General features: G+C 43.8%; 2 protein-coding genes across 5 annotated transcripts in view; both read left to right on the top strand.

Annotated features, from left to right (window-relative positions):
• rnpep (arginyl aminopeptidase (aminopeptidase B)) overlaps positions 1-2,853 on the top strand; it is a 77,610-nt gene extending 74,757 nt beyond the window's left edge. For all 4 annotated transcript variants that reach the window (XM_064305569.1, XM_064305570.1, XM_064305568.1 and 1 more), the window contains exons 8-11: positions 112-220; positions 582-806; positions 1,424-1,566; positions 2,021-2,853. In XM_064305569.1, the coding sequence (XP_064161639.1) occupies positions 112-220; positions 582-806; positions 1,424-1,566; positions 2,021-2,167 (624 nt within the window). In that variant the 3' untranslated portion in view covers positions 2,168-2,853. The remainder of the gene's footprint in view (positions 1-111; positions 221-581; positions 807-1,423; positions 1,567-2,020) is intronic.
• A 983-nt stretch (positions 2,854-3,836) lies between these two features.
• Positions 3,837-16,169, top strand: LOC135237973 (NADH-cytochrome b5 reductase 3). Its single transcript, XM_064305573.1, has 9 exons — positions 3,837-4,043; positions 6,273-6,422; positions 6,673-6,745; positions 7,558-7,664; positions 8,151-8,280; positions 11,412-11,495; positions 12,107-12,192; positions 12,661-12,760; positions 14,825-16,169. The coding sequence occupies exons 1-9, from the start codon at positions 4,029-4,031 to the stop codon at positions 14,995-14,997; spliced, it is 918 nt and encodes a 305-aa protein (XP_064161643.1). The 5' UTR covers positions 3,837-4,028; the 3' UTR covers positions 14,998-16,169.
• Positions 16,170-17,751: the final 1,582 nt, after the last annotated feature.

Here is a 17,751-nt window from a genome sequence, read left to right as displayed (position 1 = left end):
TATAAATGGATATTATGTAAAGATGCTAAATTGTGGAACTTGATGCTGTGGATAAGAGCATCTGCTAAATGCCTGTAATGTAATGTATTTGTGTAAATGTTGTCCCTGCAGGCCTATGTTGAGAAGTTTAAATTCCGCAGCATAATTGCGGAGGACGCCCTGGAGTTCTACTTGGATTATTTCCCTGAACTGAAAAAGAAGGGAGCCCATAAGACTGAAGGTACACGGATAAGATAATGATGCATTGAGCCGTGATGTGCACGCTTTGACAACTGCATTGGAATTTGTGTGTGTGTGTGTGTGTGTGTGTGTGTGTGTGTGTGTGTGTGTGTGTGTGCGCGTGTGTGTGTGCGTGTATGCGTGTATGCGTGTGAAAGTGTATGTGCGTGAGTGTTAGTGTGCGTGCCTGAGAGTGTGTGCATACGTGCGTGAGTCTGTGTGTGCATGCATATGCGTGTGAAAGTGTGTGTGCGTGAGTGTTTGTGTGCGTGCCTGAGAGTGTGTGCATGCATGCGCGCGTGTGTGTGTGTGTGTGTGTAATTCTGGCTCCACCCCCTGTCCCTTTGGTAACTCCCCCACAGGGTTAGAGTTTGAGAAGTGGCTGAATGTGCCCGGGTGGCCCCCCTACCTGCCCGACCTGTCCCCTGGCCAAAGCCTCATGGAGCCGGCCGAGCACCTGGCCCAACTCTGGGCTGCGGAGCACCTGGACATGGGGGCCATCTCTCAGGTGGACATCCACCCCTGGAAGACCTACCAGATCGTCTACTTGCTGGAGAAGATACTGGAAAGGTCCCCTTTGCCCGGAGGTAGGGCTGGCCAGCGAAGCCTAGAAACACAAGTGTCTCCTGAGGGCAAGTGAACCAAACATGGCTCTAGATATGGCAGATTTCACTCTGCAGTAGTCAGTGCACCCATTACACCACCAGATGGTAATTAAACTTTCTTTGACAGGCCATTGTTTGGTACCGTGGGAACACTATCACACATGCAGGACTTTAAGGTTTATAGCTCACCTTCTAGTCACACACGAATATCTGTTCCAGTGATGCAAGGTTAATTCTGGAATAAGCACCCATTTTAGAAATTTTGGCAGCAGAAATTGTGTCTCTGTAAGCAATGGTACCTTGGCAACGGAGCAATAAAAACTAAACAAGAAAGGAAAATAAAAATGGCGTCCATAAATTCCTATAACTGGCTACTATGAAGCGGTCCAAGGACCAAGTGTCGAGGATAGCTTCCAAATATTAATACCCTGATTTATTTAAATGGGAAGGATTGGTTTGGGTGCTATGCTATACATGACTAAATAGATTATATTTTTTTACTTGGTAGACAGTTCTGAGTAGGGCAATAACGGTGAAGAATCCGAGAAATGACCTGCTCTGAGTCCTTTTTCCTGTTTTTCTGCTGCCGACGGTAACAGGCAACATCGAGAAGATGGTGGAGAAATATCCCCACATCATCAAGTCCAGCAACGCGGAACTGCGCCTTCGCTGGGCCCAGATGGTGGCGAAGAACCAGTACCAGCCTGGATACGCACACGTCCGGGACTTCCTCAGCTGCCAGGTTAGCAGAACAGGGTAGAGCCCCCAAATGAGCAGTTTGGGGGGGCCCCTAATTCTGTGGGAGTCTTAATCCCGGATCCTAATCCCAATCCCATGCTTTTCACTGTACCTCTGTGGCTTTTCATTGCACAGTGGTAACCAACCCTGTTCCCGGAGGTCTACCGTCCTCTAGCTCTTCATTTTAACCCTAACAAAGCTCACGCCATTCAACAGCTGGAGATCTTGTGTAGCTGCTAATTACTAGAGTCAGGTGTGCCAAATTATGGTATGTGTGAAAACCTGCAGGATGGTAGATCTCCAGGAATAGGGTTGGTTACCACTGAACTAAATCTTATCCGTACATCTTAGATCTTATTTCTTGTTATAGATGTTATTTATTATTCAGTGTGTGTGTCTCTGTAAAGTGGGAATGTTTTGGTACTGAATGGTTCCCCCCCCCCCGCCTGGTTCCTCAGGGGAAGCAGAAGTACACGCTGCCCGTGTATCGAGCCCTGCAGGGCGGGTCAGAGGAGACCAGGGCCCTGGCCACCGAAATATTCTCCGCCACCTCAAAGCAGCTCCACGTCAACGTGCGCAACTACGTCAAGAAGATCATCGTCTGATTGGACGCCGCGGAAACCAAGCGTGGAGCACCGGGCGCTCCATGCGTGCCCTGCCCTCCCGGCACGCTGCAGATGTGCGAATGCAGATTTCCATGACGTGACACCTGGGGTGTGATGTGTGTAATAAAATTTTAGCTAGGTCCTGAGTCTCGAGTTTCTGCCAAGGGTCCCCACCGGTCCTTGAAGACCTTGAACATGGTGGATTTTGAAAAGGGGAAACATGAATGGTGAAGGTGTTTTGATTTTGCATACACGCTGTGCAGCGTTTGGGGGGGTGGTGGAGGCAGATTTATACTTCTTTTTCGCAACTTCACATATCATACAAAAATTTTTTTTAAGAAAATGTAAATGTTTTAGGGGAGCAGGTACAATCCTCAAGTTGCTGTGTTATTTTAATGTTTAATATCAATTATATATGTGTGTGTATATATACACACAATTTAACATCGCTTATTGCAACGAAAATGTGCATCGTTGAAAGATGACAAAAAAATCTGCAAATTGCACAGCACTGGTGTACTATGTTAAGGTGACGTGGGCGATCTCAACACGAGGCAAAGGGAACGTTAAAGCTCGAATCTGCGTTTTTTATGTGAATTTATATTCTTTTTATCTTGCGTAAACGTGAAGAGAACACTGTAAATCGTTATTGGCATATAAACTTACCCTCTGGGTGTTTAAATTATCGTGTTTTCTCTCGTTTGATTTTACTTCTCAGGAAAATGTAACGACGTTGGATGACTATCCTTTAATAACTTATCCGAGTGTGCATCCCAGTACATGGCATTTCTAGCAGTCATTGACACAGTCAGACCTAAATAGGTTATGTAAAATGAACAGCATTTAGCCTGCCTGTAGTTTCACATTATTAAGGCAACATAGGTGTGTCATTTCCAATTTATGAAAATGAAAAGCCTCTGGCTTCTGTGTATGATTAGTTTCAGATGAAAAAGTCAACAGGGAATTACAGTAATGTCACATTTCTGAACCACTAGCCAGAACTCGGATGATGTTATTACGATATAAAACGCATTTAATTACGGGTAAGTATATTTTCGGTTGATAAATTGAACTTGTGACAGTGTGTTCGAGAGTGCCCCCAAGTGCATCTCGCCCTACACAGCAAGTAGCGCCATGAACACAAAGCTGTAGCAATATTTTGGGGAGCCAACAGAACACTAATGATCCACTATACTCAGTTACAAATGCATACAATATAGGCTTGCTTGGTAATGAGGAGTTTCAAAGGTTAAAGGCAAATAAAATCATGCACACGCGACTACATACATTCACTGTTATAAGCTAGCCACGTGCTGCGAGCTGGGATCAGCGCCTCGCGGTGTGAGGCGAGCTGGGAGCTTGCAGTTGGGTAATTCTGACTTTACGGGTACATTACATTTATTTGGCAGACGCTTTTATCCAAAGCGACGTACAAAAAGTGCATTTCATGGTCATAGACAACTGCTAAACACAGGTTCAGTAAGGTACAATACTTATTTTGTACAGCTATTTCTAGCCAAGAACACAGTTTAGTTCACACAGTGAACACTATTCAGACCTAACCTCTGCAAAGCCAAGGGTAGCTAGCTACCAGTAAAATAGTTCATGTAGCCTACTCACAGACGCATGTTGGCCTGTGTGTGTTCTTGCTAACGTCATTTAAACATCGCCATTTGGTGGCGCTAATAGACTTTCTGTGGAGTTCCTGTGAAGTGGGAGCCGTTAGCCGTAGATATCCGTATATTCCCCTGGAGAGCTACATTTCGGGACTGACGGTATTTCACAGTTTAAGGGTTAGATGCCACTCCTCTACCACCACAATTGATCTGACATTGCCCAGTAAGAAACACAGAGCATTGTCATGGTATACAGTATGGTGAGTTAGTTATTTATGTTACTGCTATTGGTTTTGTGGTTTTGTAATTTTATTATATAATGAAGTGTTGCAATAGATCCCACAAGCTGGATAATTAAAAAGGAGATTCTGACTTACTTGCTTACTTATTAGCTGGTTCCGCTAGCATGCTGTTCAGCTGAACGTTAATTGGCCTAAACAGGATTTTAGTTGACAGATAAAAGATGTTGAGTTTTATAGCCTCATATTAGTTATGTATCGACCTAACGTAAAACTGGGAGCTAGTAATTTTAGAAAGTGTCTAGACTAGAACAGTTGCTAGATAAGAGCTTGCAAGCAACCGAAATGTGGGCAGTGGGTCCCTATCTTAGCTAGCTAGCTACTTAGCAAGCTAAAGCGTCTAACATCATGACTGGGTCCTTTTGGCTTAATTTAGTTAGACTACTCAGCTAGTCTAACTGGTTTAGCGTTATAATTTACGCGATTTGGATGTAGGGGATGCGTGTGCAAATACAATAGTTTGCTTACAGTTTAAGAGTAAATAGTACAGTTTGCTATGGTGGTGAGGGTGCATAAAGTTAGCTGCTTAGCTAACCCGAGTACTTGCTAGTCTGCATGGTTAGCTTGAAACGCTCTACCACAGGTCATCCAAGGTGACATATGCTGGATTTATAATTCGAATGTCTGTGCATTTCAAGTGTGTAGTTAACTTAACTGTCCTTAATAATGGTCATAATGTGTTTTTGCTAAGAAGCGGGTTTTTCAAATAACGTTAGCCTAGCTAAAAGCAAGTCACGGGATGACATGGAACACTAGAGAAATATCGTTAGTTTCCATCTTTGTACTTGTGTAGCAGTTGCTAGCAAATAAATAACTTACTACAAAAATGACCTTGCAATTTTAAAAGCTACACTAAACCGAATATCCAAAACGTGAATGTGTTGACTGCAGCACCGTTTAGTTTTCTATACCTTTCGATTTTAAAACCGAAGCAGACTTAACTGAGGTCTTCCCATTTTTCTGGAAAGCGCTGTGGTTTTTGTAATTGAGGAAAAGGTGTGGGAAACACGGATGTAACTTTAGGTTGGAGGCGCTATACTTGTTGGGGCAAACTGCTGCAGCGGGGAGCGGCCTGCAGCCAGAATGACTCACTCTCTCCATAAACCAGGAGCACCAAAAATAGCAATGTGATTGTTTTCCCCTCTACTTCTCGTCCGTACTGGCGTTTTATTTGAATGATATCAAAACGTGCTGGTAGTTCATCTGTGCTCTTCTAATTTGATGTCATATATAGAACCATACCTGCCATGGGAAAAAAACATATCTTAATATTATATTACATGGTACCGTTAACTCGTGCAACGTCATGGTATTTGGGAAACATTACTACTACGAAATTATCACATGATCTCTACAGAATAAATGACTACTCAAGTATAAAAATGGTGCCAAGACCTATAAATAAAGAGTGAATTTGTCTTAGAGGTTATGGTACCTAGATTTGAGTCATGATACCAGAAGATCATGTTTTAGTTTATTGAAGAATTTTAAAAATATCTGCCTGGTTAAGACTTAAGATGGTGATTTTGGAGAACCTTAATGTCAAAACGACCACTTTGGAATAGCTGCTTTTTGCAGTGTGTTTGATTACTGTTGAGCAGTCTGTCTGGTCTGCTAAAATGATGGTGTACACACCAGGGTATTGTTGTAATAGCTCGGTAACCGATGTCTGCAGTCGAGTGCGTCAACCGCCTGGCTGTCGAAGTGTCTTGAGAAGCACCCGACCCCTAACTCTAAGCTCGGCATGGAGGCATCAATTGTAAAGCGCTAGATAAAGGCTATAAATGCCCATTTCCATTATGTTATATGCCAGAGCTACTGTGTTCACTGCAGGCCTCCGTCCGAAGTCCTTGTTAAATGTTACACTTGAACATTTAAGCATTATAGGCAACCATTTTAGAGCAAAGGGCGTTTTACTTGAATGTGTCTTATTAAAATTACTTTTAAAATCCACAAAAGCAAATACTCCAAACTAGCAATGTACTATTACATCAGGACGCACACGTAAGGGATCTTTAAGAACAAGGTACCCAAACAAGTGCTAAGCACCAATAAAGGATTTTACATACAACACAAGACCTTTTAACACATCGACTTCAAGGTGTTTTGCTTGAATGTTCCTGATTTTTTTGGATGTTAGCTTGGGTGCAGTTTTGGGGTGTGTCTGATTTGTCTCTCCCCTCTGCTCAGACTACCACAGCTGTGGTGGTGGCTGGTGGAGTTGTCCTGCTCTCTACTGTCCTGATCTTGGGCGCCTATTTTCTGGGAAAGAAGAAAACTCCCCTGATCACCCTGCTGGAGCCCACTGTTAAATACCCACTGAAGCTCATCGACAAGGAGGTAGGCAGAGGGGTCGTACGACGGGGTTTCATGGGCTTTATCAAAACGAGTGTGTCAAAAATGGAATTACTTTTGATCAAATCTAAACGCCTTCTGGGTCCATTGGCTGTGTGCTACCATCCAGCCCCTTTCAACATTTGGGAAATTATCTTAATTTTAGAGAGAAAAAAGGTTTAGTCTGTTTGAGGCAGTTTGTTAGCATGGTCGATTGTGTGGGCGTGTACCTCCTGACGGTTGGCTCCTCCCACAGGTGATCAGTCACGACACTCGCAGGTTTCGATTCGCTCTGCCCTCCCCGGACCACATCCTGGGTCTGCCCATCGGTACGTCCCAGCGCCTGCCCTCGCGGGATGCAGCCAAGTGCCGTCGGCCATTTTCTGAAAATACGTTGTGCATTTAATGCGTGTTTGTTTAAAACACGGGCAGACCAGCCCACTGCTCAGTTTCCATCTTTCTCAAGGTCAGGAGCGGGCACAGGTGTAGATGGATAGAGGACAACGTGCTTACCTCACTTAGTAATAATAGGGTCAACGTTGAGTAGCGTACTTACAGTGCTAAGTACAATATGCCTTAACGTGCATAGCCTTCCTGAGCAGGAGAAGTGGATTGCTAAATCGCCATGTCAACACCCATGAGTGCGTACTCAACTCTTTTCACTTTTCTCAAGAGCTCATGTTCATCTGTAGTCCCTTTGCAAGTGATTCAGATACTTATGAATAGTGAATAAAATTATGCAGGACAAAAGTGAATAAAAAAATTAAAGACTTAATTGATTTGTATGCGCGTGTGTGTGTGTGTGTGTGTGACATTTGCCCACCTTAACACAAGCAGTTAGATTTTTGCATTTGACAGACAAAGCAAGACCTCTTTGCCCTGGGGGGTATTTCACCAAGCCAGATTACTGTCAGCTGGATAACTGCGCTGAGTAAAACCCAGAGCAGCTCTTTTTACTTCAGTTCATGCTCCTGATTTCGGATGGTTCTGGGTTTTTCTCGGGGCAGTTATGCAGCTGACACACTAATCCTGCTTCCTGAAACAAGGCCCAGGTCTCCACGTGGGTGCTCGCAGGCTGTTGATGAAAGTTGGATCTTCTCGTCTCTCTCTCTCTGTTTCTCTCTCTCTCTCTCTCTCTCAGGGAAGCATGTTTACCTGTCTGCCCGCATCGACGGCAGCCTAGTGGTGCGTCCGTACACACCGGTCTCCAGCGATGACGACAGAGGATTTGTGGATTTGGTGGTGAAGGTACTGCCCAGCGCTGGCTTTGCCTCCTCCATAAATGAGACCGAAGAAAGAGCAGGAGCCTTAAGGCCATGGCATAAACACATCAATGAGCACTTTGTGATGTAACCGAATCTGTTTAAATTACATTACATGTATCTGGCAGACGCTTTTATCCAAAGCGATGTACAATAAGTGCATACCGAAGGTCATTGGAACAACTACAGAACACAGGCCCAATAAGGTACAACACTCATTATGTAACTGTTATTCATAGCCATGAACACATTAGGTCCAGTTCACACAGTACACATAGGCTAGGTCAGAGAGTTATGGTAAGTCAAACTAGGAGGCATGAAAACAAGCTACAATACCAAGATAACAATACAAGTGCAATATAACTGCTGGATGGAGGTACATGTATCTGCTGCACTCAGTTCAAGGAGCCATCGGTTGGTAACGCGTGCTGTGCAAGTGTGAACTCTGATGTGCGGCTGTCTTGCTCCACAGATCTACTTCAAGAACGTCAATCCTAAATTTCCTGAGGGGGGGAAGATGTCCCAGTACCTGGACAGCCTACGGCTGGGAGAGCTGGTGGACTTCAGAGGGCCGGGGGGGCTCCTGGAGTACAAGGGCAAAGGTCAGAATGGTTCAGGCCAGGGGGGTCAAACTGAATCCCAAGGGGACCGCAGTGTCTGTGGGTTTACTTTCAGTCAGCTGCCAGTTAAGCCCTTGAGAATAAGGTGTGGGGATTCCTCAGCCAATCAGTGACTTAAATGAACCACTGGTGCCAAAAACCAGAAGACACTTCTGTCCCTCCAGGACTGGAGTTTGACATCTGTGGTTTAGGCTATGGATATTAAAATCTGGACCTCCAGTCAAAAATCAAAATCCGGCCCTGGTTTTCTGTCCCCCCCCAGTGCAACTACTTGGCCACACTGCATTCACACCTGACTGCCAGGTGAAGGGAGGGTGGAAAACCAGCAGTTCCTGGACCTCGAGGGCCATGGCCTGAGTCACAGGTTTAGGCTGTGCTCGCTGTCGGACCCTTTACCAGTCTCATGCGTGCATGATATATCCGTAAATCACGTCATGTATAAACCATTCCTAAAGAAAACAACATAAGCTAGGCTTTACAATTGTATTAGTTAAATCTGCAGATCATGTGATGTAAAACACTGAGCTACTGTACACTAACATTAGGCTCAACAGCAGACTCAAGCTCTGGACATTACACCCACGTAAAGAAATGCTTTGATACCATATATCTAAGCTTGAAAGCTATTTAATTATCCCTAGCTAACAGTAGGGCTGCTTACTGATACATCAGAAGTCTTTTCTTTGACAAACGGGGGTGTCAGTAGCAGAAACAGTCGGGAGGGAGGTGAAGGGAGGGAAGGCTCTACACCAGTGGTGTCAAACTCGTGCCATGGAGGGCCGTGTGTATGCAGGTTTTCATTCCAACCAATTAATGTTGCCTTAATTGAGTCCAATTACTCATTCAGCCATATGCGTTTAACTGCATTGAAGCACAGAATATAAGAAAATTTTTATTTAGACAATGCGGGTCACCATAGACGTCGGGTCACCATTGCGCACAAACCTGCATCCCTAATTCAGCAAATAATTTAACTAATTATATAATCAAGATCTGAGGCTGGAATGAAAACCTGCATACACACGGCCCTCCATGGCACGAGTTTGACACCACTGCTCTACACCATGCACCAGCGCTAGCTTGTTAGCATCAGTGCTAGCTTGTTAGCAAAACCACAGGTGTTTTGTACAACTGTGCTGTATAAATAAACTTGACTCGATAGTTGGTGAAGTCCTCCTTCTGAAATGGGCTCTTCTAATATTAACTGTTGGGGTTATTACAATATTGCAGTGCCTGTGGGCCTGCGGAAATGAAACTAATTTCTTGTTAGCCTCTTCATTTTTTTAGAAAAGAAAAAAGCGTGTTGGTATTTTTGCATCCAGAGAGGGCACGATGCTTAGGCATTTCCAACTTCGCCTGCCTGCTCAAGAGCATCATTTACACGTTACGAATAGAAAGGGTTTCACTGAGGGTAGCGTTTTAATGAAGTACATTGTACCCAGCTAACCCTCCCTGCTGAAAACCTTCCGTTTAGCCAAGCGGGAAAGCAAGCCGTTCTACATTCAAAAATATCTGTGGGCCATTTTTGAATACAAAAGAAGTATTTAAACAACACGTTAGTAAAGAATGAACAGATTTAGATTTCCTGGACCTTTAATCTTAAAGGAGTACCATGGTGGTTGAACGTGACACTTCCCAGTTGTCTTCAGGCAACAACAAAACAAATGTGCATATTTTTTTTATTCTTCAGTCATTTCAATGTACTTTAAAACGTATTTTTCTAAGCCTAAATTTCCCACTATAAAAATTCACCCGAACCGTCTGGGCGTGGTAATGAGAACTGTCAGTTAGCTATGATTGACAGACCGTTCCCCGTTACCATAGCTACCCCCATGATACGCACTCTCTTTGGGAGACTGAATTTTCACAAGCTAGCTAGCTTAGTAGTATATCAAGTATCGATAGATAGCTAAGGTAAGGACGTTGACTTGTATCCAGTTACAATTTTTGCTATCTAGCTAGCCAAGTTAAGATAAAAGCACAACTATAAAGTCCTCATAAAAGCGAACTAGCAAGCTAACGTTATCGATAACATTGCCTTATGAAAGCAAACCTCCTAGCTAGCTAACGTTAGCTAGCTAGCTAAATGAATATAACCAGAAATAATCTAAAGGAACTCTAATTTAAGTGAACCTAACGTTAGTCAAATATTTGCATTGTCTGAACAGCAGGACGGTGTGTCCTGTCAGATTTCTTTACGGGGCGTGGAAATAGGAGTGGTTACTGTATTCGTGACGTAGAAAAATGACAACTTTCTCAACCGGTTGAAAATGGGACGATGAATTTAAAACGCATATTTCTCCAAAAATACAGAACGGACATATTTAATACTTTGCTCATTGTGTTTCTTCAATGCCTCTTGTGCAAATAGCACATAAAACAGAGAAAGTGTGAAAATCACCATGGTACTCCTTTAAAACCTTATAAATGTATGCCGATGGTTGACCTTTTTTCTTTTAAAATGTTTGGTTTGTGGAGTTTTATTCTTCGGGCAAACGTGCTTAAGGAGGCTCTTATCAAAGGCTCACATTTCCCACTGAGACAGCAGTTCCAGATTTCAAAGGTATCCACTGTTAAAATGCCACAGTTGGCGTTGGCCCTTTGTCTGGCTAATAGGTCTGTGTTTTTGAGAACAGTTTTCGCTTAGGTTTCTCTGCGTTTCAAGTGTCTGGAAGGATTTAGGGCAGTTATTTTCTCCAACTGAACAGTACGAGCCTAGCTCCAGTCAGCTAGTGGTAGTGATATTGCTAATATGTGACTAGCACTTAAATGTATAACATGGTTTACTGTGGTGTTTAAACAAACCTTTGGCTTTTGGTGCTGTGAACTTTGTGAGACCAGGCAGGCTTTGCAGTGAAATGGGGCGGGTGGGATGCCGCATGGTGGTATATTAAGAACTGATTTGCAGGTTTGGCTGTGCAGCCCTGTTTTATTCTTCCAGCACACGAAATGCAGCCGTACTCCCTGTGCGAAATGAAAGAGAATTAAAAGGGCAACACGTTGCAGTGACACATTTGTGTTCAGGGTGTAAAAGCATTTCTTGTGGCTTTGTTGTAGACTTATTTGCTCTGGCTGTGTGTAACCCTGATTCTCGTCCCCCTCCCCCTTTGTAGGGCAGTTTTTGGTCCAACCCGATAAGAAGTCCCCAGGGGAAATTAAGATCGCCAGTTCCCTGGGCCTCATTGCCGGTGGAACAGGTGCGGTCTTGCCAGGAGCAGTTCTTTCTACATTTACTTTAATCAAATGATTATGTGTGAAATTAATATTTGCATTTAATTTGCATCATCACTAAAACCTTTTTACTTGGCCTGTCATTTTCACTGTAGCGAAGTGGCGCCCCCTTTGGGTGGGCCGGTGTGTAGTGCGCACTGTGGCCAGCCAGACGCCAGGCCAGCATCCTATAGAAATTTGACCTCATGGAAAACTGACTCGAATTACTCATGCATTGTAATGTGGGTTTTTGGGATTGGGGTCAATCTTCCATGGCACAGAAAAATGATTTATGTATTGTAATGTACATTTTTAGTATTGGGGTCAATTTTCCATGGCATAAAAACAACAGTACTTTATGAAATTGAATAAATGCTCCCAGTGGAGTCGCTTTTCTAATAGAAATCTGACTCCCGGGTCACACTTGCACAGGGGTCTGACGCCGGTAGATAATTGGCTGTAATGTGGCACGGGGTGGGCGGGGTTAAGATGACGGGTTAGGATCTCATCACACAAGCACCATTCCTCCGCTCGATGGAGCTCCCGCAGGCCACCTGTAACCGTGACACCGCCGTGTGCACCTGCTCCACCTGTGCAGGTATCACCCCCATGCTGCAGCTGGTCAGAGCCATCATGAAGGACCCCAGTGACAAGACCACCTGCAGTCTGCTGTTTGCCAACCAGGTGTGTACCTGCTGGAATAGTCCCTCCTTACAGAACATCACTGACTGCACTCTATGCATCCTATGAATGAGTGGTGATAAGCAGACCTGGGTCAAATATGTATTTGTTTTGGATTCAAATACTTTTCTACGCTTTACTGATCTTGTCTGGTGTATTAGAACCAATGAAATACTCTCAAAAATTGCCAGCCTCGCCTTCTGGTCATATTGACAGGCTCAGTTACACCAGGCAAGATCAATAGAGCACAGAAAAGTATTTGAATCCAAAACAAATACGTATTTGACCCTGGTCTGGTGATGAGTTTGGGGATTCGTATTGTGCGTTTCCAGGGCTCTGTTTATTGGTATAACTATGTAAATAATTCCAGTTTCTTGTGGAGGATGAACTGCCTCTTAACATCCTGTGTGTGAGTTTGTTTGGGTGTGTGTGTTTATTGTGTGAGAGATTATTTGTTTGTGTGCCCTGCAGACAGAGAGGGATATTCTCCTGCGGGAGGAGCTTGAGGAAGTCCAGGCTCGGCACCCGGACCGCTTCCAGCTGTGGTTCACCGTGGACCAGGCCCCTGCAGGTGCGCAGCCTCCGGCTCCTGTGCACCCGTCTTTCTGCAAACAAAGTCTCAATACAGATTCAGCACAGTCTCAATACAGATTCAGCACAGTCTCAATACAGATTCAGCACAGCCTCAATAGTGTCTCAATAAAGTCTCAATACAGATTCAGCACAGCCTCAATAGTGTTTCACTAAAGTCTCAGCACAGTCTCAATACAGATTCAGCACAGCCTCAATAGTGTTTCAATAAAGTCTCAGCACAGTCTCAATACAGATTCAGCACAGCCTCAATAGTGTTTCAATACAGTCTCAGCAGTCTCAATACAGATTCAGCACAGCCTCAATAGTGTCTCAATAAAGTCTCAATACAGATTCAGCACAGCCTCAATAGCGTTTCAATACAGTCTCAGCACAGTCTCAATACAGATTCAGCACAGCCTTAATAGTGTTTCAATAAAGTCTCAGCACAGTCTCAATACAGATTCAGCACAGCCTCAATAGTGTCTCAATAAAGTCTCAATACAGATTCAGCCCAGCCTCAATAGCGTTTCAATACAGTCTCAGCACAGTTCACAGATCCACAGCCTCAATAGTGTTTCAATAGTCTCAGCACAGTCTCAATACAGATTCAGCACAGCCTCAATAGTGTTTCAATAAAGTCTCAGCACAGTCTCAATACAGATTCAGCACAGCCTCAATAGTGTTTCAATAAAGTCTCAGCACAGTCTCAATACAGATTCAGCACAGCCTCAATAGTGTTTCAATAAAGTCTCAGCACAGTCTCAATACAGATTCAGCACAGCCTCAATAGTGTTTCAATAGTCTCAGCACAGTCTCAATACAGATTCAGCACAGCCTCAGTAGTGTTTCAATAAAGTCTCAGCACAGTCTCAATACAGATTCAGCACAGCCTCAATAGTGTTTCAATAGTCTCAGCACAGTCTCAATACAGATTCAGCACAGCCTTAATAGTGTTTCAATAAAGTCTCAGCACAGTCTTAATACAGATTCAGCACAGCCTCAATAGTGTTTCAATAGTCTCAGCACAGTCTCAATACAGATTCAGCACAGCCTCAGTAGTGTTTCAATAAAGTCTCAGCACAGTCTCAATACAGATTCAGCACAGCCTCAATAGTGTTTCAATAGAGTCTCAGCACAGTCTCAATACAGATTCAGCACAGCCTCAATAGTGTTTCAATAGAGTCTCAGCACAGTCTCAATACAGATTCAGCACAGCCTCAATAGTGTTTCAATAGAGTCTCAGCACAGTCTCAATACAGATTCAGCACAGCCTCATAGTGTTTCAATAAGTCTCAGCACAGTCTCAATACAGATTCAGCACAGCCTCAATAGTGTTTCAATAAGTCTCAGCACAGTCTCAATACAGATTCAGCACAGCCTCAATAGTGTTTCAATAAAGTCTCAGCACAGTCTCAATCAGATTCAGCACAGCCTCATAGTGTTTCAATAGTCTCCACAGTCTCAATACAGATTCAGCACAGCCTCAGTAGTGTTTCAATAGTCTCAGCACAGTCTCAATACAGATTCAGCACAGCCTCAATAGTGTTTCAATAAAGTCTCAGCACAGTCTCAATACAGATTCAGCACAGCCTCAGTAGTGTTTCAATAGTCTCAGCACAGTCTCAATACAGATTCAGCACAGCCTCAATAGTGTTCTCAATAAATCTCAGACAGTCTCAATACAGATTCAGCACAGCCTCAATAGTGTTTCAATAAGTCTCAGCACAGTCTCAAAAGATTCAGCACAGCCTCAGTAGTGTTTCAATAGTCTCAGCACAGTCTCAATACAGATTCAGCACAGCCTCAATAGTGTTTCAATAGTCTCAGCACAGTCTCAATACAGTCTCAGCACAGTCTCAATACAGTCTCAATAAAGTCTCAGCACAGTCTCAATACAGATTCAGCGCAGCCTCAGTAGTGTCTCAATTTGGTCTCAATACAGTCTCAGCGCAGTCTTACTAAAGTCTCAATGCACCCTCAGCACAGTCTCTGCTTCAGGCCATGGAGGTCTCTGGTGGCGTTGCTCTCCCTCATTGGCGCCTCTCTGCTCTCACATCCACAGAGTGGGACTTCAGTCAGGGGTTCATCAGCGCCGACATGATCAGCGAGCACCTCCCGGCCCCGTCCGACGACAGCCTCGTGCTGATGTGCGGCCCGCCTCCCATGATCCAGTTCGCCTGCAACCCCAACCTGGACAAGCTGGGGTACCGGCAGAGTCAGCGCTTCACCTACTGACCCCGCTCGGCCCCGTTCCCCACCGCAGTACAAACAGAGAGACGAAATGACCCGAGGTTCCCTCCCCTAAATCAAACAGGTGTTCTCTTGACCCTGGCGGACTGGAAAGCCTGTCTGTTGAAACCTTTTTAATGTTTGAAAACGTGTGGAGTCGGCTAGGGACGCAGGCTGAGGCTTGGCAGTGTTCAGTCGCCGTTTGTTACCTGTTACCTGTTACCTGTGCTGTGTGTGCTGTCTGTAGCTCACTAAATAACATACCAGACAGGCACAGACAGCACTCTCACTCTTATGCGATCATTTCACTCTTGTTGTGTGGCAGTATATACAGTCACCTGCCCAACCTGTCAGGTTAATGTTTTTCTAACAAATATTTGGTCACCTGGGCTGTGCTTGTCTTGCATAATCTGTAAGGGCCTTTGCTTAGCTTAGTTCAATAAGAGAAACAAGTTTATTGTTGATTTAAAAAATATATATAAACACTCCTTTAGCACACTGCCACAGACCTGAGTGGTCTTTTTATGCAGATTTAAGTGCTTCAGACTTGAGGTTGTGTCCATCTGTTTAGAACAGTAATGTCAAAATGAGAAAGTTTACTTTGGTCCAGAATTAGTTTTAAAAAAAATCATCCTTATCCAAAGCATGAGCTGGACGACAATCAGTGGTTTCTTTTTCTTTCATATCTGTATATTCAAATATATCCAAATATGGCGTTCATATGGAAGGGGGCTGCTATTTAAAAAAAATATACATATATAGTCGGAAGGGGACTGCTATTGAAAATATATATATATATGGCATTTAGTTTGCACTTGAATTCAAAGGCCACATGCAGTGGAAATGTACATTTCTGTGTTGCAACTTCCTGGAGCGCCCGTTTCAGCTGGAACCAATGATGTGCCTTCTGTGTGCGACACCCATTGTATTTATTCCTTCTACTGCACTGTGCTTGAAACGCGCTGCGGGCTCTCTGTTTAAAAACTGTGGGCCTGGACATGTTCAGATGTTTCCAAGAAGCGATGCTTGGCGCGTTGCTCAATAATTCTTTTTGTAGTTTGTGGTGCTGTTTGCGAGCTGTGCGGCTAATGAGTGTGACGGAAGCGTAGAGCTCGGTCTCTCTAGGCTGCTCGGCGAGTGCGCTGTGAGTGAAACCCAATAAAGCGTCACAGTTCTGATGAAGTCTCACTGTGAATTTATTCTTTTTTTTTCCTTCCAACACTTTGTTATAGTCGGTATATGATAAATCATTTCTGTTGTATATACCTACCATTTACCTTTTCACTTGCATGAAACTTCCCAGGTCTGTCTGAACTTGCCTGTGTAATTATCCCATCCACTGTGCAAATACATGAGCAGCAGCCTCTCATTATACAATTATCTTACAGGCAGTATGACCAGTGAGCATGCGCAAAGCTGGTGCAGCAGGCCCTTATGCCGTTACGCTGTGCAATGAGGAAGAATTTAAGGGATGTTCATTGTAAGAGTCTTGTTACTGAAAGATCTCTTTAAGGTAGGTCGCACTAACGCTGCGTTATTTTTACTGCCCAAAGATGCCTGTACCTGGGGTGATGTGAGTGGTATGTTTGATAATGTTGTGTTTCAGGATGCGCCCTTTGTCTCCAGCCCTTGTGGATTTGAACCTGCAAACTTCACGGGGAGAAGCTCTGTTGTTTGAAAGACCCTGTACAAAAATCAGTACGTTGTACCTTTCAGTTACCATGCCATTTTATTTTATTATTTATTTTACATTCTGTTTAATAAATTCATTGCGCTATGTAAAGCACTTTGAGCTGCATCTCTGTGTGAAAGGTGCTATATATAAAATGTATTATTATAAGTGGAGGAGGTAGTGGAACCCTGGGTTTTATTCTGGCAGACACAATTGCCACTTTGCAAGCGGGATTAGGATTAGAGATTACCAGTGACTGGGAGCCATCTTTGTGCAGAAATGCGGGTTCTCCTGCCTCGCTGACTTGAGCCAGCCTGTTTTAAACACCCTCCAGCGGGACAAGCTGGAGTACGCGTGCCGAAACACGATCGGCTCCAGACACGTGCAAAATTACGGCGAAGACGTGTTATAGGACCAACCTTAAAATGCCATGCTCAACCTTTGGTCAGACTGATGCATTTTATACACTTGATTGTTTTTTTTTTAACCACACGCACACATTTCGTTTTTCCCCATTTATTATTATTTTAAATCAATGTCAGGCACATCCTGTAAAAGTGAACGCAGCTTGGTTCTCAGACAGGCATCAGATACTAAATGTGAAGTGGTCTGATTGCTTTTATCTTCAACAGAAAAATTAATCTCGCACATATACTATTGGACGATGTATGTTACATTTATAAGTGCCAAGTCAACACAAAAGCAATTTGCCATCTTTTAAAGTGGCCGGTGTCCTTTGTGGGTTAACCTTGTCTTTAATGGACAAGGTGCTGACTTAGCATTTAGCTGAGGTCGTGGAGCTAGGTTTGCTAAATGTTCACGTCCTGCTTGCCTTCTTGCAGTCAATCAACGGGGGAGGGGGTTTATATTGACATGCAGTACATTTGATAGGCAGCCAGTTTATTTCCGGTCTATTGGAGCCAGTAAATGTTCAAATGTCTCCTCCTTGTCTATGATGAAGGACATTCCCAGTGGACTTCTAATGTACAAAAAGCCTGGGCCTGTATATCCGAGTATTAATATATTCAGGAACATATGAGTTTTCCCAATCCAGAATAAATTAATGTGTTCATTTCTGTCATGAAACG

The sequence above is a fragment of the Anguilla rostrata genome, chromosome 13 (assembly GCF_018555375.3).
Source record: "Anguilla rostrata isolate EN2019 chromosome 13, ASM1855537v3, whole genome shotgun sequence".
Classification (NCBI taxonomy): Eukaryota; Metazoa; Chordata; class Actinopteri; order Anguilliformes; family Anguillidae; genus Anguilla; species Anguilla rostrata.
The sequence above is the reverse complement of the archived record's forward strand: the minus strand, read 5'-3'. Positions and strand labels throughout refer to the sequence as shown.